At 46.8% G+C, this 23,077-nt stretch overlaps 1 protein-coding gene across 1 annotated transcript in view; it reads right to left on the bottom strand.

Moving 5' to 3' along the window:
* cdkal1 (CDK5 regulatory subunit associated protein 1-like 1) overlaps window positions 1-23,077 on the bottom strand; it is a 367,816-nt gene that overhangs the window by 201,461 nt on the left and 143,278 nt on the right. Inside the window, exon 11 of the mRNA XM_056602814.1 lies at window positions 5,615-5,795. Coding sequence (XP_056458789.1) covers window positions 5,615-5,795 — 181 coding nt within the window. The remainder of the gene's footprint in view (window positions 1-5,614; window positions 5,796-23,077) is intronic.

The raw sequence follows: 23,077 nt of genomic DNA, 5'->3' as shown, positions 1-23,077 counted from the left end.
ACGGTGTGTGTGTGTGTGTCCGAGCGTAGATAAATGATGGTGCGCTGGGCTGATGGAGCTAATAGCAGCCGGCCAGCTGTTAGCGCTTCGCCAGCGGTCTCAGCGCCGCCTGACGGAATAATGGAGTTCTTAACCAATTACAACCAGGGGAAATTAAAAAACACCGTCCCACAAGAGCAGTTAATCACCCCCTTCTCACTCTCTCTCTAGCACTACTGGTCTCCCCCTCTCTCTCCCCCTCTCTCTCTCTCTCACCCCCCCGGCCTCTCTCTCCCTCCCCTGGTCTCCCCCTCTCTCTCCCCCTCTCTCTCCCCCTCTCTCTCCCTCTCTCTCTCTCTCGCTCTCTCTCTCACCCCCCCGGTCTCTCTCTCCCTCCCCTGGTCTCCCTCTCCCTCCCCTGGTCTCCCTCTCTCTCTGCTTCTCCCTCTCCCTCTCACTCTCCACAGCTGCTCTCTCTCTCTCATATCTGCCTCTCTTTTTTTCTGCCTCAGTTCTCTCTGCGCTTGCCAGGAGACCTGCTGCCCCGACATACGTTCACACCTACGAAGAGACGCATGTGTAGACATACAAATGTAGTAGACGCACACACACACACACACACACACACCCAGCCTTACGCACACACACACACACACACACACGCAGTCTGCCTCAATTTATCAAGGCTAAGTTTCATACACCTGAGGATGATTACGGAGACCCAAGCTAATAGTGCTAGGATACTTCCTTCTTTTTTTCCCCCGTCTTTTGCTGTCAAAGCACTCTCCTCTGTGCCTCTGCTCTCCTCCACAGTTTACCTCCCTCCTCATCCATCCTTCCTCATTCGTTCTCTCCCGCCCACCCCCCCCCCCCACCCCACCCACAGGACCCCATCCCTGTGTTTCTGTGGCCGAAGCCCATTCATCACTGGCAATCAGTGGGGCGGGACCTAAGGGCTGGTTCGGGGGGGGGGGGGGGGGGGGGGGCTGGGGTAAGGGAGGGGGTTATGTGTTGAACCCTGCAGAGATTACGGGAAATACTAAACAAAACTAAAACACACGGTCGAGCCGCGCGGTTGGATATCGGACCCCGACTCTGAGAAATCCCTTGTTCGGTTCTCCACGTCTCGGCTTTCTTTGCCTGGCTTTCTTCGTACATTAGGATGCACACATTGAACCGCCGGCATGGATGCTTTCATGATGTCTTCATCTCTGACCTCCACCTATGGTTCCTCCCCGAGACTAGCATCGCACATTCCCCTCCACGCACCTCCCCCCTCCCTCCTCCTCCCCCCCCCTCCCCCCCGCCGAACATCCCTTCATCCATCCATCTCTCGCTCCGTTGGACTCGCATCACTGTTGTTCGCCAGACAAACCATCTGGTGCACTTTATTAATGAGTGACCCTTGTGTAAGTGCGTGTGTGTGTGTGTGTGTGTGTGCGCGCGCGTGCGTATGTGTGTATAAATATTGTAGCAGGTGCACAACAATATGCGTAGGTAGCACAGTGTGTGTCCATGCATGTGTGTGTGTGAGCCGGTGGTGGGCGCGCCCCAGTGAGCGCGTTTGATTGGGCGTGTGTGTTCTTTGTGTTTGTAAGGCAGGTGAACAGGTGCACGATACGAAGCGTCTATCACCGGGTATCACCGGCAGGTGTATTAGTGAGCGATCCGATACTGATTCATCCATGTCCACATGACTATGCATGCGATAATGCATACAAACACACATACGTCCATGTATACATGGTAACAGCTAATATTCTATGGATGATCAAATATCGTTGGACAAGACTCCAGAGATATTTTGTGGGTTTTTAGCCTCTGGTCGGTGTGGTTGTATTATGTTCAGGGTTGCCGAGTACTAAACAACATTTTTCTTTTTAATCAATTCTGACTAGTGGCTTTACAGATTTCCAGGAAGGATAGAAAAGGAAAACATGTTTTGGGGTACTTTAAAGCTCATGCAAGGTTTGCTTGTGATCTCCTACCAAGAACTATCTGAGAACATCGCTAGAAACAGGATGCATTGCTGCGTTTGCCGTTCTGTCACACACATCGATGGCCTTCAGCTGGGCGACACAGACCATAACAACAGACGGCAAAGACAGCGTGAGTGAGTTTCAAGGCAGAGTGCTCCAGACGACTGCTGCTGCTACCTGACTATCAAACACACAGGGGCTGTCCGGGGAGACAAATCAAGGCCCAGATGAGTGCTTCCGAGGCAATAAAAGCCAGAAAAAACGGACAAGGAGACCAGAGAGAGGCAGGAGATAGTGAGTGAGAGTAAGATAGATAGAGATAAGAAGGAGAACAGTAGGAAAATAAAAGACGAGAGGGCGAGAGAGCGAGAGAGCGAGAGATGGGTTGAGGCAGGGGGTTGCAGAGAGTTTGGCGGGGTGATTGGGGATGAGGAGAGCCTCCAGGACAGCAGGTTTCTGCTCCTGAGGAGTGGAGGAGGAACAGGGGAGCAGGGAGGGAGAAAGAGAATGGCATATGAAGGAGCTCCACTTGAAAGAAGCATAGTCTGACTTTGATATGAGAGCGCGAGCGAGCGAGCATGCCAGACAATCACAGTGAGAGAGAGAATCAGAGAAAGAGAGAGGGAGAGCATAGGGTAGAGAGAGTGGAGAAAGGAGAGATAGACCTATAGAGGGAAGCACTGTCAGCCAGATGGCTGTATAGGATGTAACTTGGAAGAACAAAGTTGGAGATGGAGGGGAGGCGATGGCAGAAGGCCTTTGATTGTGAATTTGGATGTGATTCTGATGCTCTGAAGTTGGGCAAAAAAACTGCAGCTGATGCATTGTGTTGTGCATCACAAAGATATATCTAAGTGTGTGTGTGTGTGTGGGTGTGCAGGATTGGGGTTGCTAAATATTGAATAAGGTGTTTCATAAACATCGCTTTTGAGTGCTCTCCTTATCATCGCTGTTTGTAATCATGAGATCATCGGATGGCTTTATTCCAGAGCAGGCATATCTGTTGAATATCCTCAGTCTTTGAAGTGTAACGGTTGGATTTAATGCGCCTGTCATTTTTCAACTTGTAACGGCGTTACAGAAGTGGTGTGTAAAATGGGATAAAGAAATGCTAAACCTTCAACTGGTTAACGACCGTAACCTGGTTACCAGGCAAAACCGGGTTCCCCTCTGCATGTAAACGTACAGAGTATTTGGGTTACTATAAAATAAAGAGAGTCTATAACTAATACCGCTAAACCACAGTACAACGACAACTGTCTGAAATCCCAGAAAACCCCCATGCAAAGAGCAAATTGTGAAAGATGAATAAAGACCAATAATTGGTCATGCATCAAGCAGGAATCCCAACCAGTTTCCACCTGGCTGTGTTTTTTGTCCAATGGCCAGTTGATGTCAACATATTCGTCCATATTGGCAAACAGGAAGCCAATAGCAAGAGCCAACTCTGGTTGGCGCCCTTGGTAATGAGAATACAATTACCGTTATGCTTGCTTCTATCTTAAACAAGCATATATTAGATTACGATGTTGTATATGTTAATTAATACATTATGACTTTGTAGTTCTAATTCATCTGTATAAATAAAGTTGGCAGCTTTGTTTCAGATTTCAAAGAAATTAAGTTATACATTGCAAAACAGATTAGGTGCTTGCATAGTTTATTTATGGTTTTATTGGGTAACACAGAAAACACTCCTATACAGACCCATCTGTTATAATATCAGTGTGTTTTTATATATACAATTTTGTTAAGGCAAGAGCCAAGGCGAAGAGTTTTTCTTGGATTTTACCCTTTAAAGCGCACGTTTTGCGATATTGTATTCTAAAGAAATAAATAATTTCACGTCATTCTCTGTCAGACTTGTTAGCCATATCAAAGGGCCCACTTCTTCTAACATGCCTGAAAGAAAAATACAACGATAAAAACCTAAAAATATAAAGACACGCGCACACATACTTTCCCGATGATGCCTGCCTTAAAGAGCTTGCCGGATTAGAAACATTAAAATTCATCCGAATTCTTCAGAAATCATGACAGAATTGGAACAGCGTTCTTTTGTACACACGGAGATGACACAAGGTTGGCCTGCACTCCCCTGATAGAAACGTGGGAGTACTACTTGGGAATAGACCACGGGCAAAACTCACATACACACACACACACAGACATAAATCCCATATGCAGGGGAACGTAAGGGAAGAGGAGGGAGGCCAGGGTTTCAAGCTGTCACTTCACGTCACCGGCTGAACCTTATCGTGCGCGTTAAGGCGCTAGAAACAACATTGGAGAAGTGATGAGCTAAAACACAGCCCGCGTTCAATAACAAAGTAGGAATTCAGCACGGTGAGGATGGATTTACAAATCATAGTGTGTCAGAACGTGTGTGTCAGAACGTGTGTGTCATACGTAGCACCGAACACGGCTCCATAATTATCAATCCTCTTGTACTCATCTCTACCACTTCACTGACTTTACCCAAAACGATTCACATGCTCGGGAGTCTTTCCTCCTTCTATCTCTCCCTAGATACTCCCTAACCCCCCAATAACAAGGGGGCCGGATAGTGGGGGGGGGGGTTAAGGGGGTTAAGGTATTCAAATGCCAGACAAAATGAACTGGTTCAGATCCAGCCTAACCAAAGCAGGTACCCTTGAGCAAGATGTCTTACCCATCCCTGAATAACTGTATTGCTGTTAACCCACTCTGGAGAAAAATATATTTGAAATGACTGCGTAATAAAAAGTCCATTCATTTCGTTTTTCTATTGCGAAACTGAAGGTTTTCATTTTAATAAATGTCTGTTAATTCACTATCTATCACCTGTGAGGTAACACAATGGTGATAAGCCTATGGCCGACTGATGAAAGCACCTTGCTTTTGTAGGATTATGGATTTCATGAACCGGTTGTCGTTGGAGACACTGTATCTCTCCTTGTAAAATTAACGCTTATCACCAAAGGTGTCTCAGGATGGAATTTAATCAAAATCATCGAGATTTCCACTTGAAAATCTCACATCTTTAAATTGAATATTACATTTCAATCTCTGGGTCTGTCTGCCCTGGCTCATGTGCTGGTTCTGTCTGCCCTGGATCTACGTTCTAGTTCTGTATCCCCTGGATCTACGCTTTGGTTCTATGGATCTATGCACTTTTTCTATGGATCTACGTTCTGTCTTCCCTGGGTCTAGGTTCTAGTTCTGGTTCCGTCTTCCCTGGGTCGACGTTCTAGTTCCCTGGGTCTAGGTTCTAATTCTGGTTCCCTGGATCTACGTTCTGGTTCTATGGATCTACGTTCTGTCTTCCCTGGGTCTAGGTTCTAGTTCCCTGGGTCTAGGTTCTAGTTCTGGTTCCCTGGATCTACGTTCTGGTTCTATGGATCTACATTCTGTCTTCCCTGGGTTTATGCCCTGGTTCCCGGGTACGTTCTGGTTCCGTCTTTCCCGGGTGTACGTTCTATTTCCCTGGGTCTAAGTTCTGGTTCTGTCTGCCCTGGATCTACGTCCTGGTTCCTTGAGTCTACGTTCTGGTTCCGTCTTTCCTGGGTGTACGTTCTAGTTCCCTGGATCTACGTCCTGGTTCTGTCTGCCCTGGATCTACGTCCTGGTTCTGTCTACCCTGGTTCTACGTCCTGCTGCTCGCGGTGCTAACTCACCACGTGGGCGGGGACCTGCTCCATCTTGGCGGCGGGGGTGCCGGGCCGGGGGTAGAACTGGTTGATGAAGAGGCTGGGGAAGCGGTACTGCCGGACCAGCTCCACCGTCTCCTGGAAGTCCGCCTCCGTCTCGCCCGGGAAGCCGCAGATGATGTCCGTGGCGATGGTTATCCCGGGAACCCTGGAAGTGGTCGAGGGAACGTCGGCGTGAATTAAGGACAATCTCACCGCATTTCTCCGTTCTGTGTGGCAACGTCGGTTTTAATGTTGTTCTTTGGCAACCAGAGTTGCTAATCATTTAATTCGTAGTCGTTAGCATTCAGTCCATTATTTCAAATGTAATATTCCAACTGCCTGTGAAAATGAATAAGAATTATAATAATCTAGCTTTCATTTCCCCAAAGCCTGGTTTAAAAAAAGGAAATCCTTTGTGTCGCTAATTTGTGTCCTTTGACGGTGGGAGTTGAGGTATGTACCGGGTGAATCAGCACATGCCGGCATTATACTATTCAATCACTCTACACTCAGAAATTACAACTATTGAGAGATCTCAAACCACTGACTGACCGGGTGCGCGGTGAAGCAGAACATTCTGTTATTTAAACCTTTAGAAAAGTTTAGTTTGAAACTAGGCTGAGACACTGGTGAAATGCAGGCTTGATAACAAAGCTAACTTCTTTATAAAAAAGGTAAAATACACTGTGGTATGCTTTTGAATTGAACTGTATGTCGCAACATGAATGGAAATAAACACAAATGTAAGTTTTAGTGCTACTCATTGAACAAGGCTATGGATATTTGCCTTGACAGGCGGTTAATTGGAGCCCCCCGGGTCGATGAAGGCCTGGGTATTGAAAAGCATACCATCTTAAGCTTGTCCGGGCCATTCCCCGCAGTCTTTCAACCAATCAGAATCTGATTAGCAGTCCCAGCCAACAGTCTTTAGTGATTCATTATCGACCTGTCGGCTCATTGGATTAATCCCAGCCAATGGGAATGGACGAGTCGATTAGCTCCGAGACTTCTGTCAGTATTGACAATGGCAAAATGGCCACCAATTCTAGAAGACACAGGTCATAGCTGCTCTGTCTTCAACGTTTGGAGGATATAAATAAAGACAGAGGGCCTAAAACTAGGGGGCCCAGGGTGTGAACACAGGATGCTTAGTTTTATGTGTATAATGACATAGTGTCATTGTGTTTAAACATAATACATCCTGAGATCTTTGCATGTTCTGTACTTGTTAACTAATTCACATAAAGACAAGACAGGGGAGGACCTGAACTTGCAGGTTGAATACAAATCTGTCCCCAATAGGCTTTGCATCTGGCAACCAGGAGCACTTCAACAAGCAGTCTGCTTCCAAAGTCGGACATCATGCCCCTTTAGAGCAAACTCCTGTGCTTTCCCGGAGTAGATCTGAAGACAGAGGTCGATACCGCCCAGGAAATCAATGTCCAATGCTAGCGAGGATAACTATTGATCAGAAGCCAAAGATGGGGATGATAGGGAGAGGGGCATCCAGAAGCCGTTTCCTTTCATTACAGTTTCATTACAAATGAGATATTTACCAGCGGCATGAGCTGTTAAGCTTTATAGGAGCCCACTATCTAGCACACTTGCCAGTTTTTAGTCCAATGTGTGAAAGAGGGTCTGACTTTCTGAACTGTTTTACCCACAAGCCCCTCACACAAGTATTGATAGATATATCCAAAATAAAGATAAAAGGAGGATTAAGAAACACAAAGATATAGATCTTTGGAGGAGACATGTGACAAACATTTAGACAGGTGAGACAAGCAGAGTAATAGCTTATCACACATTAAAGAAGCAGACACACAAACACATCGCTGCAGGAAACTAGACCGGGAACGAGAGCTCGCACAACAAAAGGTTAAGAATAGAGGAGGCAAGAAAATTCATTTTCTCTCCCATCGACAACAAGATGCATCTTTAATCACATTAACTTCATGCCTCTGCTCCTGAACGATAACCCCTGACCTATTGAGTTCCAATTGGCTGACAGTCATTAATATTAACCAGTAGCCTGCAGGCACAGGCATCCTTGACCTCTCTCTCCTCTGCCTGACTACCCCTTGGGAGTGTGTCGAGAATCTGCATGGAATGAACAAATGGATTGAACACTAACATCCCTCCCGTGATTAGGGCTAACCTTTCACAGTGCTTATCGCGCACTTCACATCCACAATTATTACATTAAATAATGGTCTAATACATTTGGTCCCCTCAAGGAACACGCATGGAGGTATCACCTCGATCACACAACGCTAACTGCCACAGATTAATTCAACGAGACTGGCAAAGAGGAAACTTCTCGACCACGGTTTACGCTGATAAGACTGGTCGTGGTCGTGTCTTTATTTTTCTTATGCATAACGATCTTCCTAAGGCCTCTCTTGCATCGCTTTCAGCCAACCAACCGAATTTACTGGTTCAGAGTATCTCAATAAAATGAATCGGTACAATTATGACCCAAACCAAAGAGTTGAAGTGTAAGTTACCCCCTCGTTTCAGCTCCAATATATTTAGAAAAATGCCCTTTTGGCTGAGAGTTCTAGGACTGAGGGGGCGTTGTTATCACCATGGTTACGATCCATACCAACTTTGTGATATTTCTTAAAGCCAGACACGGTGTTGTGTACGAGCGATACATTGAGCGATCCTGTGTGTAAAATTTTCCAAACACTGTGGCGATGGTCGAACATTATAATGATTATAATGAGCAACGTTGTACATGAAATGCACCACACACCGTTGTGTTAAAGCAAAATGGCCGAGGAGCTTAACCCTCTCTCAGATGCGGCCATGAACATCGACCCCATCCACCACGTAGTCCACACAGCCACAGGCAGACCTTGCCGCTGGTGGAGCTCGTTGCCTGAAAAAGACTTGAGTTCAGGGAAGAGCAGGACTGACAAAGACCTGGCATTTCACTGCTGCTTTCTCTTAATTATGGTGCTGTTTCACCCTGACAGCATGGACTATATTGCCTCAGCCCATTTATTATCTACTAATAATATATCTGTTGAAAAAAAACTATCTTTGAAATGTTAATCTTATTCAAAAAGTATTATATTTGACAAATGACCATGTTTAAAACAAAATCAAAAAAGATTTGGGGTTCATTACCCCGTTAATAAGCATGCATTTATAAGTGTGTATACAGTTTGCACACAGAGCAATACAGAAGAAGAACACGCTTCCATGAAATCAAGGTAATAGAGAGATTCTCTAAAAATAAATTGCTACCGAACTTAATGTAAAAGGTGCCAAATAATGCACACCAGCTGTACGAGAGACCGCGCTGAGACACGAGTGGAAGAAGAGAGTAATAGTGGGCTTTAAAGCGGTGAGAATTGGCACACTAAAGGTGTATAGTGAGATAAAAAAATAAAACAGGGTGACGGACGTACACACACAGGCACGCACACGCACACACACAGAGTGGTTCTGACACCTCCGTCTTCCTGATCTTCAGGTGACGTGGGTGTGATGTGTGACACTAATGAACGGGAAGTGCACCGACGCTCCGCACTGAAGGAGAGGGAAGACGGTGAGGTAAAGGGTGAGGCGGGGTGATGGGTGTGGAGGAGAGAGAAAGAGAGAGAGAGAGAGAGAGAGAGAGAGAGAGAGAGAGAGAGAGAGACACAGAGAGAGAGAGAGAGAGAGAGAGAGAGAGACAGAAATAGAGAGAGAGAGAGAGAGAGAGAGAAAGAGAGAGAGAGAGGGAGACAGAGAGAGAGACAGACAGACAGACAGACAGACCGACAGAGAGAGAGAGAGAGACACAGAGAGAGAGAGAGAGAGAGAGAGAGAGAGAGAGAGAGAGAGAGAGAGAGAGAGAGAGAGAGACAGAGAGAGAGAGAGACAGAGACAGAGCGAGACAGAGAGCGACAGAGAGAGACAGAGAGCGAGCGACAGCGAGCAACAGAGAGAGATAGAGAGACACAGAGATAGAGAGACACAGAGATGGATAGAGAGAGAGAGAGAGAGAGACAGAGATGGAGAGAGAGAGAGAGAGAGAGAGAGAGAGAGAGAGAGAGAGAGAGAGAGAGAGAGAGAGAGAGAGAGAGAGAGAGAGAGAGAGAGAGAGAGAGAGAGAGAGAGAGAGAGAGAGAGAGAGAGGAAGAGACAGAGAGAGCAGGGTCACAAAGAGTAAAGGCAGCAGTAGTAAAAGAGACAGTATCTTGACAAGGGAATGATAACATATTTAGCTTTTTTTATTTTAGACTTTTGCGTTTAGAACAAGGAGCTATATTTTAGCGGTGAGATACAGAAGGGTGAAAAGATTCAACCCAAGCCCCCGGAAATGTGTTAACAGATGAGGGCTGGTTTAAGCAGCCTTAACCGGCCAGTTGAGTCAGACAGAATGGACTCTGGGGCTTGGTGAGGCTGCATATCTGTGCATTGAAAAATCCTGTGCACAGGTTAAACCAGCCATCCCCTCACACTCGGGGAGATCTCCTGCATGGATCACCTGCTGCATGTATCATTATGCTACAAACTGTGTAGACGTGAACTAGAATACACTAATGACAAACAGCATTTAATAATGTAATAATGGAGGCAGCGTCTCTGTGTACGTGCGTGATTGGGTGTGTGTGCGTGATTGTGTGTGCAATGACACTGTGCACTATCAACGCTCTCAATGCCGTGAGTGAATAGCAAATCCTTCAATTCGGTGTTTGTGTTGATTTGCATGAGCCATGTAATTGGTTGTGTGTGTGCAGACGTGTGTGTGTGTGTGTGTGTGTGTGTGTGTGTGTGTGTGTGTGTGTGTGTGTGTGTGTGTGTGTGTGTGTGTGTGTGTGTGTGTGTGTGTGTGTGTGTGTGTGTGTGTGTGTGTGTGTGTGTGTGTGTGTGTGTGTGTATGTGTGTGTGAGTGTGTGTGTCTTTAGCCGTAGTGTAGTAGTACTGGTAGTTCAGGCAGGAAAACAGCCATAGCACAATGTATAGCACTTCAAAACTTACTTTCTGTCCACGCACACACTCGTTTTGTGCCTACACACTTGGGCCTGCTGCAATAGGCTTTAATGTATGTGTGGATTGTGAGTGGCTCACAGCACAACAGCTGTGTATGCGCAGCCCTACTGATTAGATGGAGGCAAGGCCGGTGGGAAAGCTCCGTCTCCCAGAGAAAGAAGACACAAACAAAAGAAACCTCCCACACAAAAAAGGCTGAATGTATGCAGCAAGGAGCTTTAGGGAAGGAGAGACAGAGAGATAGGCATAAGGGGGGGGGGGGGGGGGGGGGGCAGAGAGAGATAGAGACAGAGGCATGAGGGAGGGGGAAAGAGAGAGATAGAGACAGAGAGACAGACAGCAGGAAGGAGGAAAGACTAAGAGATCGAGAAAGACAGGAGGGGGACAGAGTAAAAGAGAAAACGGAGAGAGAGAGACAGAAAGATGATTGCCGAAGAGAGTCAATCTGGGAAGGTAAACATTTACCTGTTCATCTGTCAGAGAACACACTACCCATCTGTGCTGCAGAGAGTGGGTGATTGTATGTGTGTTTGAGTGAGTGCATATCTAAGTGTGTGTGTGTGTTCTCTGAAATGGTAATGTTCAGCACACTGGAGCCAGTCATCCGTAGGTGTTCAATGGAAGAGAGAGAGAGAGAGAGAGAGAGAGAGAGAGAGAGAGAGAGAGAGAGAGAGAGAGAGAGAGAGAGAGAGAGAGAGAGAGAGAGAGAGAGAGGGCAGGGATGTGGGAGTATGTTGTTAATAGCCAAAGTTGAGGAAAATCAACTCACTCCTTTTTTTTTTACTTTGTGTGTGTGTGTGTGTGTGTGTGTGTGTGTGTGTGTGTGTGTGTGTGTGTGTGTGTGTGTGTGTGTGTGTGTGTGTGTGTGTGTGTGTGTGTGTGTGTGTGTGTGTGTGTGTGTGTGTGTGTGTGTGTGTGTGTGTGTGTGCATGACTTGGAAGGTAGGGATTCACCCGATCGCAGTGTGATAATTGAAATAACTGCAGGAAAAATGGCTGTGAATATGCACCAACGCAAATGCCCATTTTACACCCGTTATCCCTGTGGAGTCGCCTTGTTCTCCCTGTAAGCAAACATCTACACTCCGGAAAATGATTCCCATGGTCCAAGAAACTAGTTCCATTTCCTGTTCATTGCCTCGTTGACGCACAGGTTAAATCATTTCGATATTTATGACAAACAAAACACATTCATAATGATTTATGTTTTGTTGGTGATGTATGTGCAGGGACAATAGAGCAAAACCACTTGGTGAGGGACATGGCTTTCTGACGAGGGGACGTTTAGGGTAGAGCACTGACGAGTGCGGGCAGTGTTAGTGGCGAGCTAAATGTGCAGATGGATGGCATCGCCATTGAGAGAGAGAGAGAGAGAGAGAGAGAGAGAGAGAGAGAGAGAGAGAGAGAGAGAGAGAGAGAGAGAGAGAGAGAGAGAGACAGAGACAGAGACAGAGACAGAGACAGAGACAGAGAGAGAGAGAGAGAGAGAGAGAGAGAGAGAGAGAGAGCAAGAGAGCGCGAGCGAGAGCGAGAGTGAGCAAGAGAGAGCGAGAGAGGTGGGGTGAGCAGGGGGTCCTGCTCGTCCTTTACCTCATCTCCTGATGGGTAAAGGACGATAGGGAGGGGGTAAAGGTGGCGTCTGCGTGGGTGTGTCGAAGCGCTGGCAGGTAATTGGCCGGATAAAGCTTTCTCCATGTCCAGGCTGTGAACCGGTTCGACTTCCCCTCCGAACGAGGTCTGATGAGACCCCGATTGGGAATGCTTTGATGAGGCCGAGCTGCCGATCAGAGCTCATGGAGGACTCAGACTCCGGCCTCGATGTGGAAGCGCCGCTGGAGTCGATGAAGACCGCTTAAGCGACTGACTCCCACGGTCGAATGTGGGTCTTCGTGTGTCCGCTCGGTAATCTCCATCTGACACGCGGGCTCAGACGTTCGGACACTGACGTGTGTCTCCGTCTGTCCGCAGCCGGGTCGATGCGGGTCGCACGAGACCGGGTCGATGCGGGTCGAACGAGACCAAATACAGCCTGTCCACAGAATCGCGTCAGGGCGGCAGAAGGCTGATAAGATCCCCGGCCGAAGGGGAACAGAGTGGTAAGAGAGTGGGGAGCCCCACGCCACGCACACTAAGAGCTGAGAAGTGGGTCCAGAGAGGTGATGAGTAGAGTAGGCCCCAGGAGAGAGTCACTCTCTCTCCCTCTCCCCCTCCTCCCCAAAACTTCATCAGGAACAGCTGCTGCTGAACCCTGGCGTCTCATCTCATCGGATCCCGCGCGCGCGCGCGTGCGTGTGCGTGCGTGACGCGAGAGGAGGAAGCGTGCTGCCGGGGCGGATGCGTGTGGAAATGCCACGCGAGACGGCAACCGAGTCCCGACAGATCCTTCAAGTTTTACGCCCTCCTCATCACCATCATCATCACAACCGCCATCCCCCGCCATCAATCACCCTGCACCGTGAGTTTCCCTGTACCCCCCCCCCTGCATAACAATATTTCATTCGTTCTCCCCCAACCCCCCCGTTTTAATGCAGCTCTAAATCCTCAACTCGGGCCCGGCCTGCGTCTCCCCAAGCCCTTTGTAGCGCGCTCCAACTCTGTCAGGGGACTGGGGGACTCATAGCTGGCAGTGTGCACTAGGGCTGTCAAAATTGCTCAAAAATGACATTCGAATGTTCGTTTGGAAAAAAATCACAAATTCGAACTATTCGAATATCTGGTTGCCTATTTTACACAGTTGCCGTCAATATGTCAATAATGCGACAAAACCATGGTTCAAATTAGTGGGATATATATATATCCTACAAACAGCCCAGTAACGTGGAGCCTAATCATGAAAAGCCACAACTTTGTATCGCTTGCATTTCACCACCACACCTGCAAGCGCGCAAACTATAGTAATCTGAAGAAGACGCCCGCTTCTGAATGTTACTAAGTATGCTAGTGGTAACGTTCCTTGCTTTGCTTACCATTTATCGAGAAGGCCTATTAAAATCGATAAAGAAAAAAATGCATGTCGCCTACGTCTTCCACCATGCCAGCGAAAGGGCCAGCACTACGCACCGTTCGGATTCATGAAAAAAAAAGCTGTCTCGGACTTTGCCGAGAACATTGCGTTATAGCAGCTTTAACCAGCCAGACTACTAGCTCCCTGAGCTCTACTTCGGATGCTTATTGAATGGCATAGCCGAGCTGGAATACCTATATCCAAGTACGGAAACCCAGAGGGGATAAAATACATTCGCTCTTCACAATACTAGTCTGTTACACTTCTACCGCGGGAGTGTTTTTTCACATTCGAATATTATGAGGGACATCGCGAACAGACAGAGGCTCATTCACAAAGCAGATAGAGGCGCTTGTACCGCGGGAGTGTTTTATCACATTCGAATATTAATTTTCACGTTCGAATTCGCGTTTTTGGATACATTTCGAACGAATATTCGAACTTCGAATATTCGTTGACAGCCCTAGTGTGCACTACTAGGGCCTAAAGGGCTGATTATGGTCCCATGTTCACGCAACGCAAGGGGTTACGGACCCGTTACTTCCTTGTGGACCCTCCTTGCGTCCACCACAAGGGCCTGACGTGCGCCTCCAAAAGATTCTAACCTTCCGTTGAGGCGCGCAGCAGCAAGGGCTGGGATTGGTCCGCTTACTAAAACCCGACGTAGAACCAAAACATGTTCACGACGGCGTTGAAGCGTCTGCGGGGTCATTGCGTTAAGTCTACTTGGAACCATAACCAGCCTTTAAGAGCCTCGTCTGTTGTGCATGTTGTACAAAAGCAACGAGAGAATTATACGTTCATACAGTGCATCCATGTTCCTGTTTTCGGTTATATGTGGGCCAAATGCATATGAATAAGTGACTAAACTGATAAAAAGCTTCTATATATATAAGATCTGTAATGAAGCTAAGGTTGGGATCGTTAGCCCTCTGCGCTGATGGATTTCTGGATGGATTTATCCAGGGAGTAGGGCAACACATATAGGCATGCAGACAAATGAGGTGTACCTAAGCGGAGACAACATGAACTGGAGCTGAGAGGTTGTGTATTGTTGTTGAGTTTGTTGAAATGGGTACAATATACCTTTAGAGCATTAGGACGGAAAGGGGATTTGGTGGCCCGTCCCAGCACCAATAGAATCAGGTGCTAATGTGCACACAATGATATGTTCCCTACTACTACTACCACTAGGCCATGTCCAATCACCATGTCACATAGCCACATTTAAATGATGACGTGCTGACTTGGCAGTTCCAAAAAATTATTTTATAAAAGAAGGGAAGGGAGATATGGACATGTTGGGTAAAATCTGTGTGCTCCAATCCCTGCTTCTGCACTGGGGCGTACGCACGTGCGCGCACACACAGACACACACACCATTGCTAGGAGACACGCACCGAAACGCCAGTGTGATATGACTAGGTCCGTGAACAGATGAGAGCATGTTATATCTAGGCCTCTTAATTTGTGCCATGCATGGAAGCGGGACTGAGTTACCCCATCCCCCCCTGCCCCCCATACCCCCCAAACCCCATCTCCTCATCGCTCCCACTTTCTCTCCTTCTGTTCCCCCCTCTCTATAGTTTCCTCTCCTCAGATCATTAATGCTTCTTCTTTTCTCCACCCATCTCTCTCTCTCTTTGACGCACTCTGGCCAAGTCCCTCTCGTTCTCGCTCCCTCAGCCTGCAGCCTTATTTTTCCTCTGAGACGATGTATTTCATCAGGCAGTCTTTGAAGCGGTAAGCAGACGCATTGAGGAGATTAAATAGAATGATTAATTTCTCATGAACCTCACAAACACTGGCCATCTTGAACCCGCGCGCACTGCGGCGCGCCCCACACACCAGCGGGATGAATACACGCAGCAGTGCACCAAACAACAAGGAGAGAGGCAGGCAGGCTGACAGGGCCGCCACAACGTGGGTCGGGTACTTAGACGTGTGTGGCGGTGCCACATGCGAGACTCGATTTAATTAAAAGCAGCGCATCGGCCTTCATTTGCCAAACAGAAGGAAACTTTTTTCCTTAAATTCCGGATAAAAAAATTAATAAAATACAGCCCTTATGTTGGGTGAAGGACATTCTTAATTTAAAAACGCACAATAACAAAGTGCAGAAGTCAAGTGGAAATAATCTATTCTCATTTGAATGAATGAATTACTCTTTACTCGGGTAAGGGCAGATGGAAACAAACTTTCGTAGATAGTTCCTTTACTGCAACCACTGAAAGGAGAATTTAAATTGGTACGATCACGCATTTACCCTTTTCTAAATGCAGACAAATTAGAAGAAATAGGGCAACCATGAAGTGGTGAAACAGAATTACTGATGAGGTGGTGAAACTGTATCACAGATAAGATGGTGAAACTGTATTTCAGTTGAAGGGGTGAAAATGTATTTCAGATGAAGGGGCGAAACTGTACTACAGATAAGATGGTGATACTGAATTTCAGGTGAAGTGGTAACTATATTACAGATGAAGGGGGGAAACTATCACAGATAAGATAGTGAAACTTGATTTCATTTGAAGATTTTTTGAATCCTCTCATAGACACTTGAATTAAAAAATACGGTAGTCCTTGAACAACGACGTGGTTCGGCCCTGGCCCGCCAGTGAAGTCACTCACATCAGTCCCTTGGTTAAGTTTTAGTGGACCACATATGGTTTAAAACATACAACATTAAACCAGGAATTGTTTACCCAGTCGTTTGGAGTGTACTTCTTGACCTCTTCAAAAGTACCATATAAACGTTGGCGGCATTGAAGCACATTCAACATTTTTCTTTTTCCAAAAAGTTGCCAGAAGCTCAAAAGTTAATTGATTGGGGTCCACATAATTGCTGAGTTCTTTCTGAACAGTAATTTAATTGTGTGAATGGTTAATATATTAGAAAGCCCATGTCGATTTGAGTTTGAGGTTTTGCTCGTAGTGTTTTAGCAAATACGCAAAAAAATGTTGTCCTCTATTTATATTTAATAAACACAAAATTATATTATAGCAACATAAAAAATATTAAAATTAAAATAAATAATATTATGGCAATACATTGTTACCTATTATACTCTGAGGAAGAATTAATTGCTTATTAATACAACTTTTCTTTTTGTAACTTGAGACCAAGTTTAATTATATAAATCAAGCCTAGATAATTTCCCTGCGCAGAGAATGCCACTGGATTGGTTGTGCCCTTTCAGTGAGAACATATAGCCTAGACATCCTCCTTATGTCCAATAACAAGAGAATTAACGAGACCTTAATGCACTACGCATTGCCCCTGATCCTACACGTGCAATGAGAGAGAAATACTACTTTATATTTCTCTAAATGGTTCACATGCTTTTACTGCCCTTACACATTACTTATTCAATATCAGCTTTGAAAAAGTAAAACTAGCCCACACATAAGGTTCAGAAATCAAATTAATCTGAATATAAAACTCAATCAAAACATGTTATTTGGGGCAGTTTGCATGAAAGAAATGCAGAAGAACTGTAATTACACGTTGATTCAGAAAGACACCCATTTGAATGGGTTAGGGTATGTACGATATTTCATAAACAAACTATTGGATTCACCAATTCAGAACGCGAGGTCAAATTGTTCGTTAATTAATGAACTCAACACTCAATTTTAATGTTTGCCTCAACTTTCAATGCTCCAGAAGTTTCTGCTCTTGTATTAACGTCTGCAGCGTTAATAAGGGTGAACTCCAGGGGAACCACACGGCTTAGCAATGCTTAACATGACAAAGGTTGAGAACATTCTCTGTCCCTGGGTTGTCTGGCAAGAAATCTTGCTCCACCACGGTATTACGAATACAAAAGTGACGACAACAGAGAGAGCGAGAGCGAGAGAGAGAGAGAGAGAGAGAGAGAGAGAGAGAGAGAGAGAGAGAGAGAGACTTAGAGAGAGAGAGGGAGAGAGTTAGAGCGTTAGAGCGAGAGAGAGAGGGAGAGAGACTCAGAGAAAGAGAGAGACTCCGAGAGAGAGAGAGACACCAATCACGCAACAATCCTATCAATGTTTACCCCGCCCGACATCTGTGCGGGCGTGCATGGCCCCCACACAAACATGCACAGATAAAAACTGCCATTAAGGGCCAATGGTGGAAGTACGCGTGAGAAAGCTGAGCCTACTGGTGGGGTGGAGAGATTACGGTGGAAAAAAAAGAATGACTCAAGAGAAATATGATATGAGGAGAGAGAAGGGGGAGAGAGAGAGAGAGAGAGAGAGAGAGAGAGAAAGGACCAGAGGGAGGGAGAGATAGGCATGCAAGTCAAACAAACACGTCAGATTTGAGTGAGGCACAGAGGTACCGGCCGTTGACAAAGGCACCTTCCTCGTCAACTGAAACTAATATTGACACATCGACGCCCTCACAAGCATTAACACCGCTGGCGGAATTTAAGCAACTAATCAAATACTTGAGTCAACATGAGCAAAAAAATATGTATTTCATCTGAGAAGGATCATTGTTTGTTTATGACGGTGGGTGAAGTTAATTTCATCTAACTTTGAAATGGTTCCTCAGCATACATAACAAAACACAGAGAGAGAGAGAGAGAGAGAGAGAGAGAGAGAGAGAGAGAGAGAGAGAGAGAGAGAGAGAGAGAGAGAGAGAGAGAGAAAGAGAAAGAGAAAGAGGGAAAGAGAGAGAGAAAGAGAGAGCGAGGGAGAGTTCTTGTTGGAGTGTGTGCTTGTTGGTGTGTGCGTGTGTGTTTTAATGGGTCTGAGTGGGAGGAGATTATTGAGCTTGTTGTTTTGCCACCTGCTACGTGTGACCACTGGGAGGAATAGAGTTTCACCCCTGCTCTGACAAGTTCTAAGGACACACACAAACACACACAGCCAGCCTAGCATTAGTGTAAACAAACCTCCTGTGCACCTGTTTTTCACCACTGTGCATATTAACTACAGATGCGTTTTCTCCACGAGTTTTCATGGATTTCATGAGCACATCACTCTCTCGACAGGTTAAACAAAAACCAGTTGATCGGGTCAAGAGCCCTGGAGGCCCACACAGAGCTAGAATATGTTCACATTCACAACAGCCAAGAATCCCCAACGTCCCAGCAATAGTTATCCCCCCCCCATCCTAGTTTCTCTTCCTCCCTCTTGCCAAATCCCCTCCTCTCCCCTCCTCCTCTCTGCTCTCCCGTAAACGTGGGGTTTGCGGAGAGGAAATGAGGTATAATCCAGAGGAAGTGTCAACAAGAGGGTGATGCAGTGGGAACTGCCAGCAGTCGTTATCTACAAGCCCACACACACACACACACACACACACACACACACACACACACACACACACACACACACACACACACACACACACACACACACACACACACACACACACACACACACACACACACACCAACAACCTGGGCTTTACGTTGTTGAGAAGTTAATGAGTCGTTCTTTGTTGGGTTTCCTGCTTTTCTAAATCCAAGCCAATCCGAAAAGCTGGGCTTGTTGACATACACACATTTGAACACAAACATCCACACACACATGCACATATACACACACGCATGCACGCACACAGGAAGATCTATACAGGAAGGTTAAATCTTGTTTTTACTCAGACACCCTTGGACTCAATGACACGAAACAAAAACTTAACTGAAATATCAGCGTGCCGGATTCTCAGTCATATGACATGACACAGATCGAAAATGAATACGATGAAATCAGCCTTGAAGGATATTTCAGTGCATGAAAATACTCCAGAACAGCAAAGTTTTGTGACAATAGTGTTTAACAATCTTATGAAAAGTCAGATGTCTTACTCCAGGACAGGGAAAAGACATGCGGTTCTGGGCCTCAGACATTTGCGATTCATGAACCAACACATTGAAGGAAACAACTTTGAAAACATTGAAACAGATACAACAGATTCAAAGTCGGATCTGCCTGATTGGCAGCCATCTGCGAATCGACTAGGAAGCGAAGCAGGCCACAACTTGTGTGAGCCACTGAAAGCCCATCTGTGAGTATGTACATCTGTCTCACACCATGTACCCTGTCAAAAATAACTCGAACCCATCCGCCCTCTGGACACATGTATCAACAGGAAGGCAGCTGGGAGCGACAAACAGGCACGCAGTGCCGGGTACACTGTTGTGGACGTCTTTAAGAAAGGTGACGGTAGGCAGCAACAACATGAAAACCGCAAACTTGAACCGCCCTCAGACAACAAAACAAAGCGACTTATATTTGATCAATTACTGAGTGTCTCCCAGCGAGGTGGCTCAGGGTAACACACAGGTGTGGGGTTGTGTGCCTGCGTCAGATGGAAGATGGCTTTTCAGATGCTACCTGTCAGGGTTAAGTTGGCACCTGAGCGCATGAGTCAACGCACACAGGGGCCGGTTTGTCTGACTCGCTGACTCATCTTGCACATGAGAGAGCGAGAGCGCGCGCGCGAGAGAGAGAGAAAGGTAGGTGGTGCTCGACACACAACGAGTTGTCCCGCCGGTGCTGCCGTTTATTTCGCTTTTTTAGCACCAAGGCGGCTTTTGTATTGTTAAACCTTTCCAGGTCGCCACCTCCCTTTCTTCTCTTGTTGCTCCCTCCCTCTCCTTTATTTATCCCTCCTTTCTGTCCCACTCCCTCCGTCTCTATCTAACTATCTCTCGTTTTACTCTCCTTCCCCCTCTGTCTCCCTCTCTTTTCTCCCCCTCCCTCCCTCTCCATCTGCTGGGTTTTTTCCATGCCTGGAGGGGGTAGCCGTCACGCCCGCCCCCGCCCCCTCCCTGGGTGAAACATTAGCCCCGGCGGCTTGATACCGTAAACCTGTGCGGGTGCCTGCGAGTCAGAGGCCCAGTTGTGTTTGTAAGCTAATATTAGCGCTGCGTCTTGGCAAACAAACAGCTCACACACACAGGGAGGGAGAGGGGGAGAGACAGAGACAGAGACAGAGACAGAGAGGGAGGGAGGGAGGGAGGGAGGGAGGGAGGGAGGGAGGGAGGGAGGGAGGGAGGGAGGGAGGGAGAGAGAGAGAGAGAGAGAGGGGGGGAGAGAAAGAGACAGAGACATAGACAGAGGGAGAGAGAGAGAGAGAGAGAGAGAGAGAGAGACAGACAGACAGACAGACAGACAGACAGACAGACAGACAGACAGACAGACAGACAGACAGACAGACAGACAGACAGACAGACAGACAGACAGACAGACAGACAGACAGACAGACAGACAGACAGACAGACAGACAGACAGACAGACAGACAGACAGACAGACAGACAGACAGACAGACAGACAGACAGACAGACAGACAGACAGACAGACAGACAGACAGACAGACAGACAGACAGACAGACAGACAGACAGACAGACAGACAGACAGACAGACAGACAGACAGACAGACAGACAGACAGACAGACAGACAGACAGACAGACAGACAGACAGACAGACAGACAGACAGACAGACAGACAGACAGACAGACAGACAGACAGACAGACAGACAGACAGACAGACAGACAGACAGACAGACAGACAGACAGACAGACAGACAGACAGACAGACAGACAGACAGACAGACAGACAGACAGACAGACAGACAGACAGACAGACAGACAGACAGACAGACAGACAGACAGACAGACAGACAGACAGACAGACAGACAGACAGACAGACAGACAGACAGACAGACAGACGGACGGATGAAGTGTGTGAAGGTCGTTTACCACCTGACACAACACCATGCGATGGTAGGGCAGGCAAGCCCCATGTGTGGCCTAACCTTATAGAGGGATACTCAGGTTCAAGATATCGCTCGACGTGACTAATACGGATGACTAACGCGCTGAAACGCAGGCCAAAGCACACACACACACACACTCACTCTCTCTCTCTCTCACACACACACACACACACACACAGAGAGACACGTAATCATAACACGAAGCAGAAACAACAAAAGTGCAGACAATTGCCTGGGAGCTATTTATCAGACGCATCTCCCCCAGACAGGCAGGCAGGGACTGGAGGCAGGCAGTGGGGCGCGAGGGCCGGTCCATCAGCGTGTGTGTCAAGAGTCCCGGCATCACTTTGTCTGTGACGCCGTGCTGCACCAACACACTTCAGACACTTGAGGAGCCCTCGGTACCGGAGAGATGGCCGGCCCGCCTCCAGTGTCAGAGAATCAAAATACAAAGCGTCCTCGGTCCCTCGCAAGAACGCACACGCAAGCACAAGCTCGGACACACAAACACAACAACTAACACACACACAAGCACGTGCCTAGACACACTTAGACACACAAACACACACACAAGCACGTGCCTAGACATACGTACACAACCAACACACACACACACAAGCACGTACCTAGACACACACACACAAGCATGTACCTAGACACACACCCACAAGCACGTACCTAGATACACATACACAAGGAACTAACACACACACACACACACACACACACACACACACACACACACACACACACACACACACACACACACACACACACACACACACACACACACACACACACACACACACATTTTCTCATGGGGTGAACCAAACAAGGCTGTTATGATAATGCAGCGATAATATCTGACTCATAATTGTGAAACCTCAAATATTGATGTCAAAATTGCAACACTGATGCTGGGTGGACTTTGGCTCACACTTATTAAGATGGCACTAAAGATTAGCCTAGCCTACTGAAACTGGATTCTTTATTTTTTGGATACTGATGCAAATCAGACATATACTATGACATGCTTTACCCACTCTGCTTGCAATTTGATCAGTGGGCTGATTCGAAACAGGCACTGTGCTTTAGGCATTGTGTGTCCTCAACCGTTTTATCAATGCAAACAAGTCATCAAGTCCGACGTGAATGGTATCTACGCAAAACTCATCTCACCTCAAGCCTAGCTAGTAGCTACTATGCAAGGCGAAGTGCTGTTAGCATAGCTTTTTACCGTTTTAGCAGGACAGATAAAACCACCACACATTCCAGGGATTTCCATTGATTATTGTTGGTGGACTTTTGGGGATGTGTCCGGCTAGGAGGAGATCAGCAGTGGGTTTGTACTCCAGCTAGCTCTGGTAGCACCTGTGTGTTCTAGATCTAGTAAATGGTCCCATTTTGTCTTTATTACTGGGCCAACATTGGATTGATAAGTTGTTGATAGACCACCCAAACTATTAAGCTGGGCATTATGCTGCCTGTTTTGGGGGAGAGAGATATAGAAAGATAGTGAGAGAGCGAGAGACACAGTTAGAGAGAGAGAGACAGACGGACAGATACATAAAGAGAAGGAGACTGACAGAGCGAGAGTGAGAAGTAGACAGACAGAGCGAGAGTGAGAAAGAGACAGAGCGAGAGAGAGAGGGGGCATTGAAATGTGGTTGTGGGAATGAACAAACAACATAGCATTTAAAAGATCTTCTAGGGCTATTTGGATAAACACAGCAATAAAAAAGC

This window comes from Gadus chalcogrammus, chromosome 11 (assembly GCF_026213295.1).
Source record: "Gadus chalcogrammus isolate NIFS_2021 chromosome 11, NIFS_Gcha_1.0, whole genome shotgun sequence".
In the NCBI taxonomy this organism is placed as follows: Eukaryota; Metazoa; Chordata; class Actinopteri; order Gadiformes; family Gadidae; genus Gadus; species Gadus chalcogrammus.
Note: the sequence above shows the minus strand (reverse complement) of the source record. Positions and strands in the feature narration are given on the sequence as shown.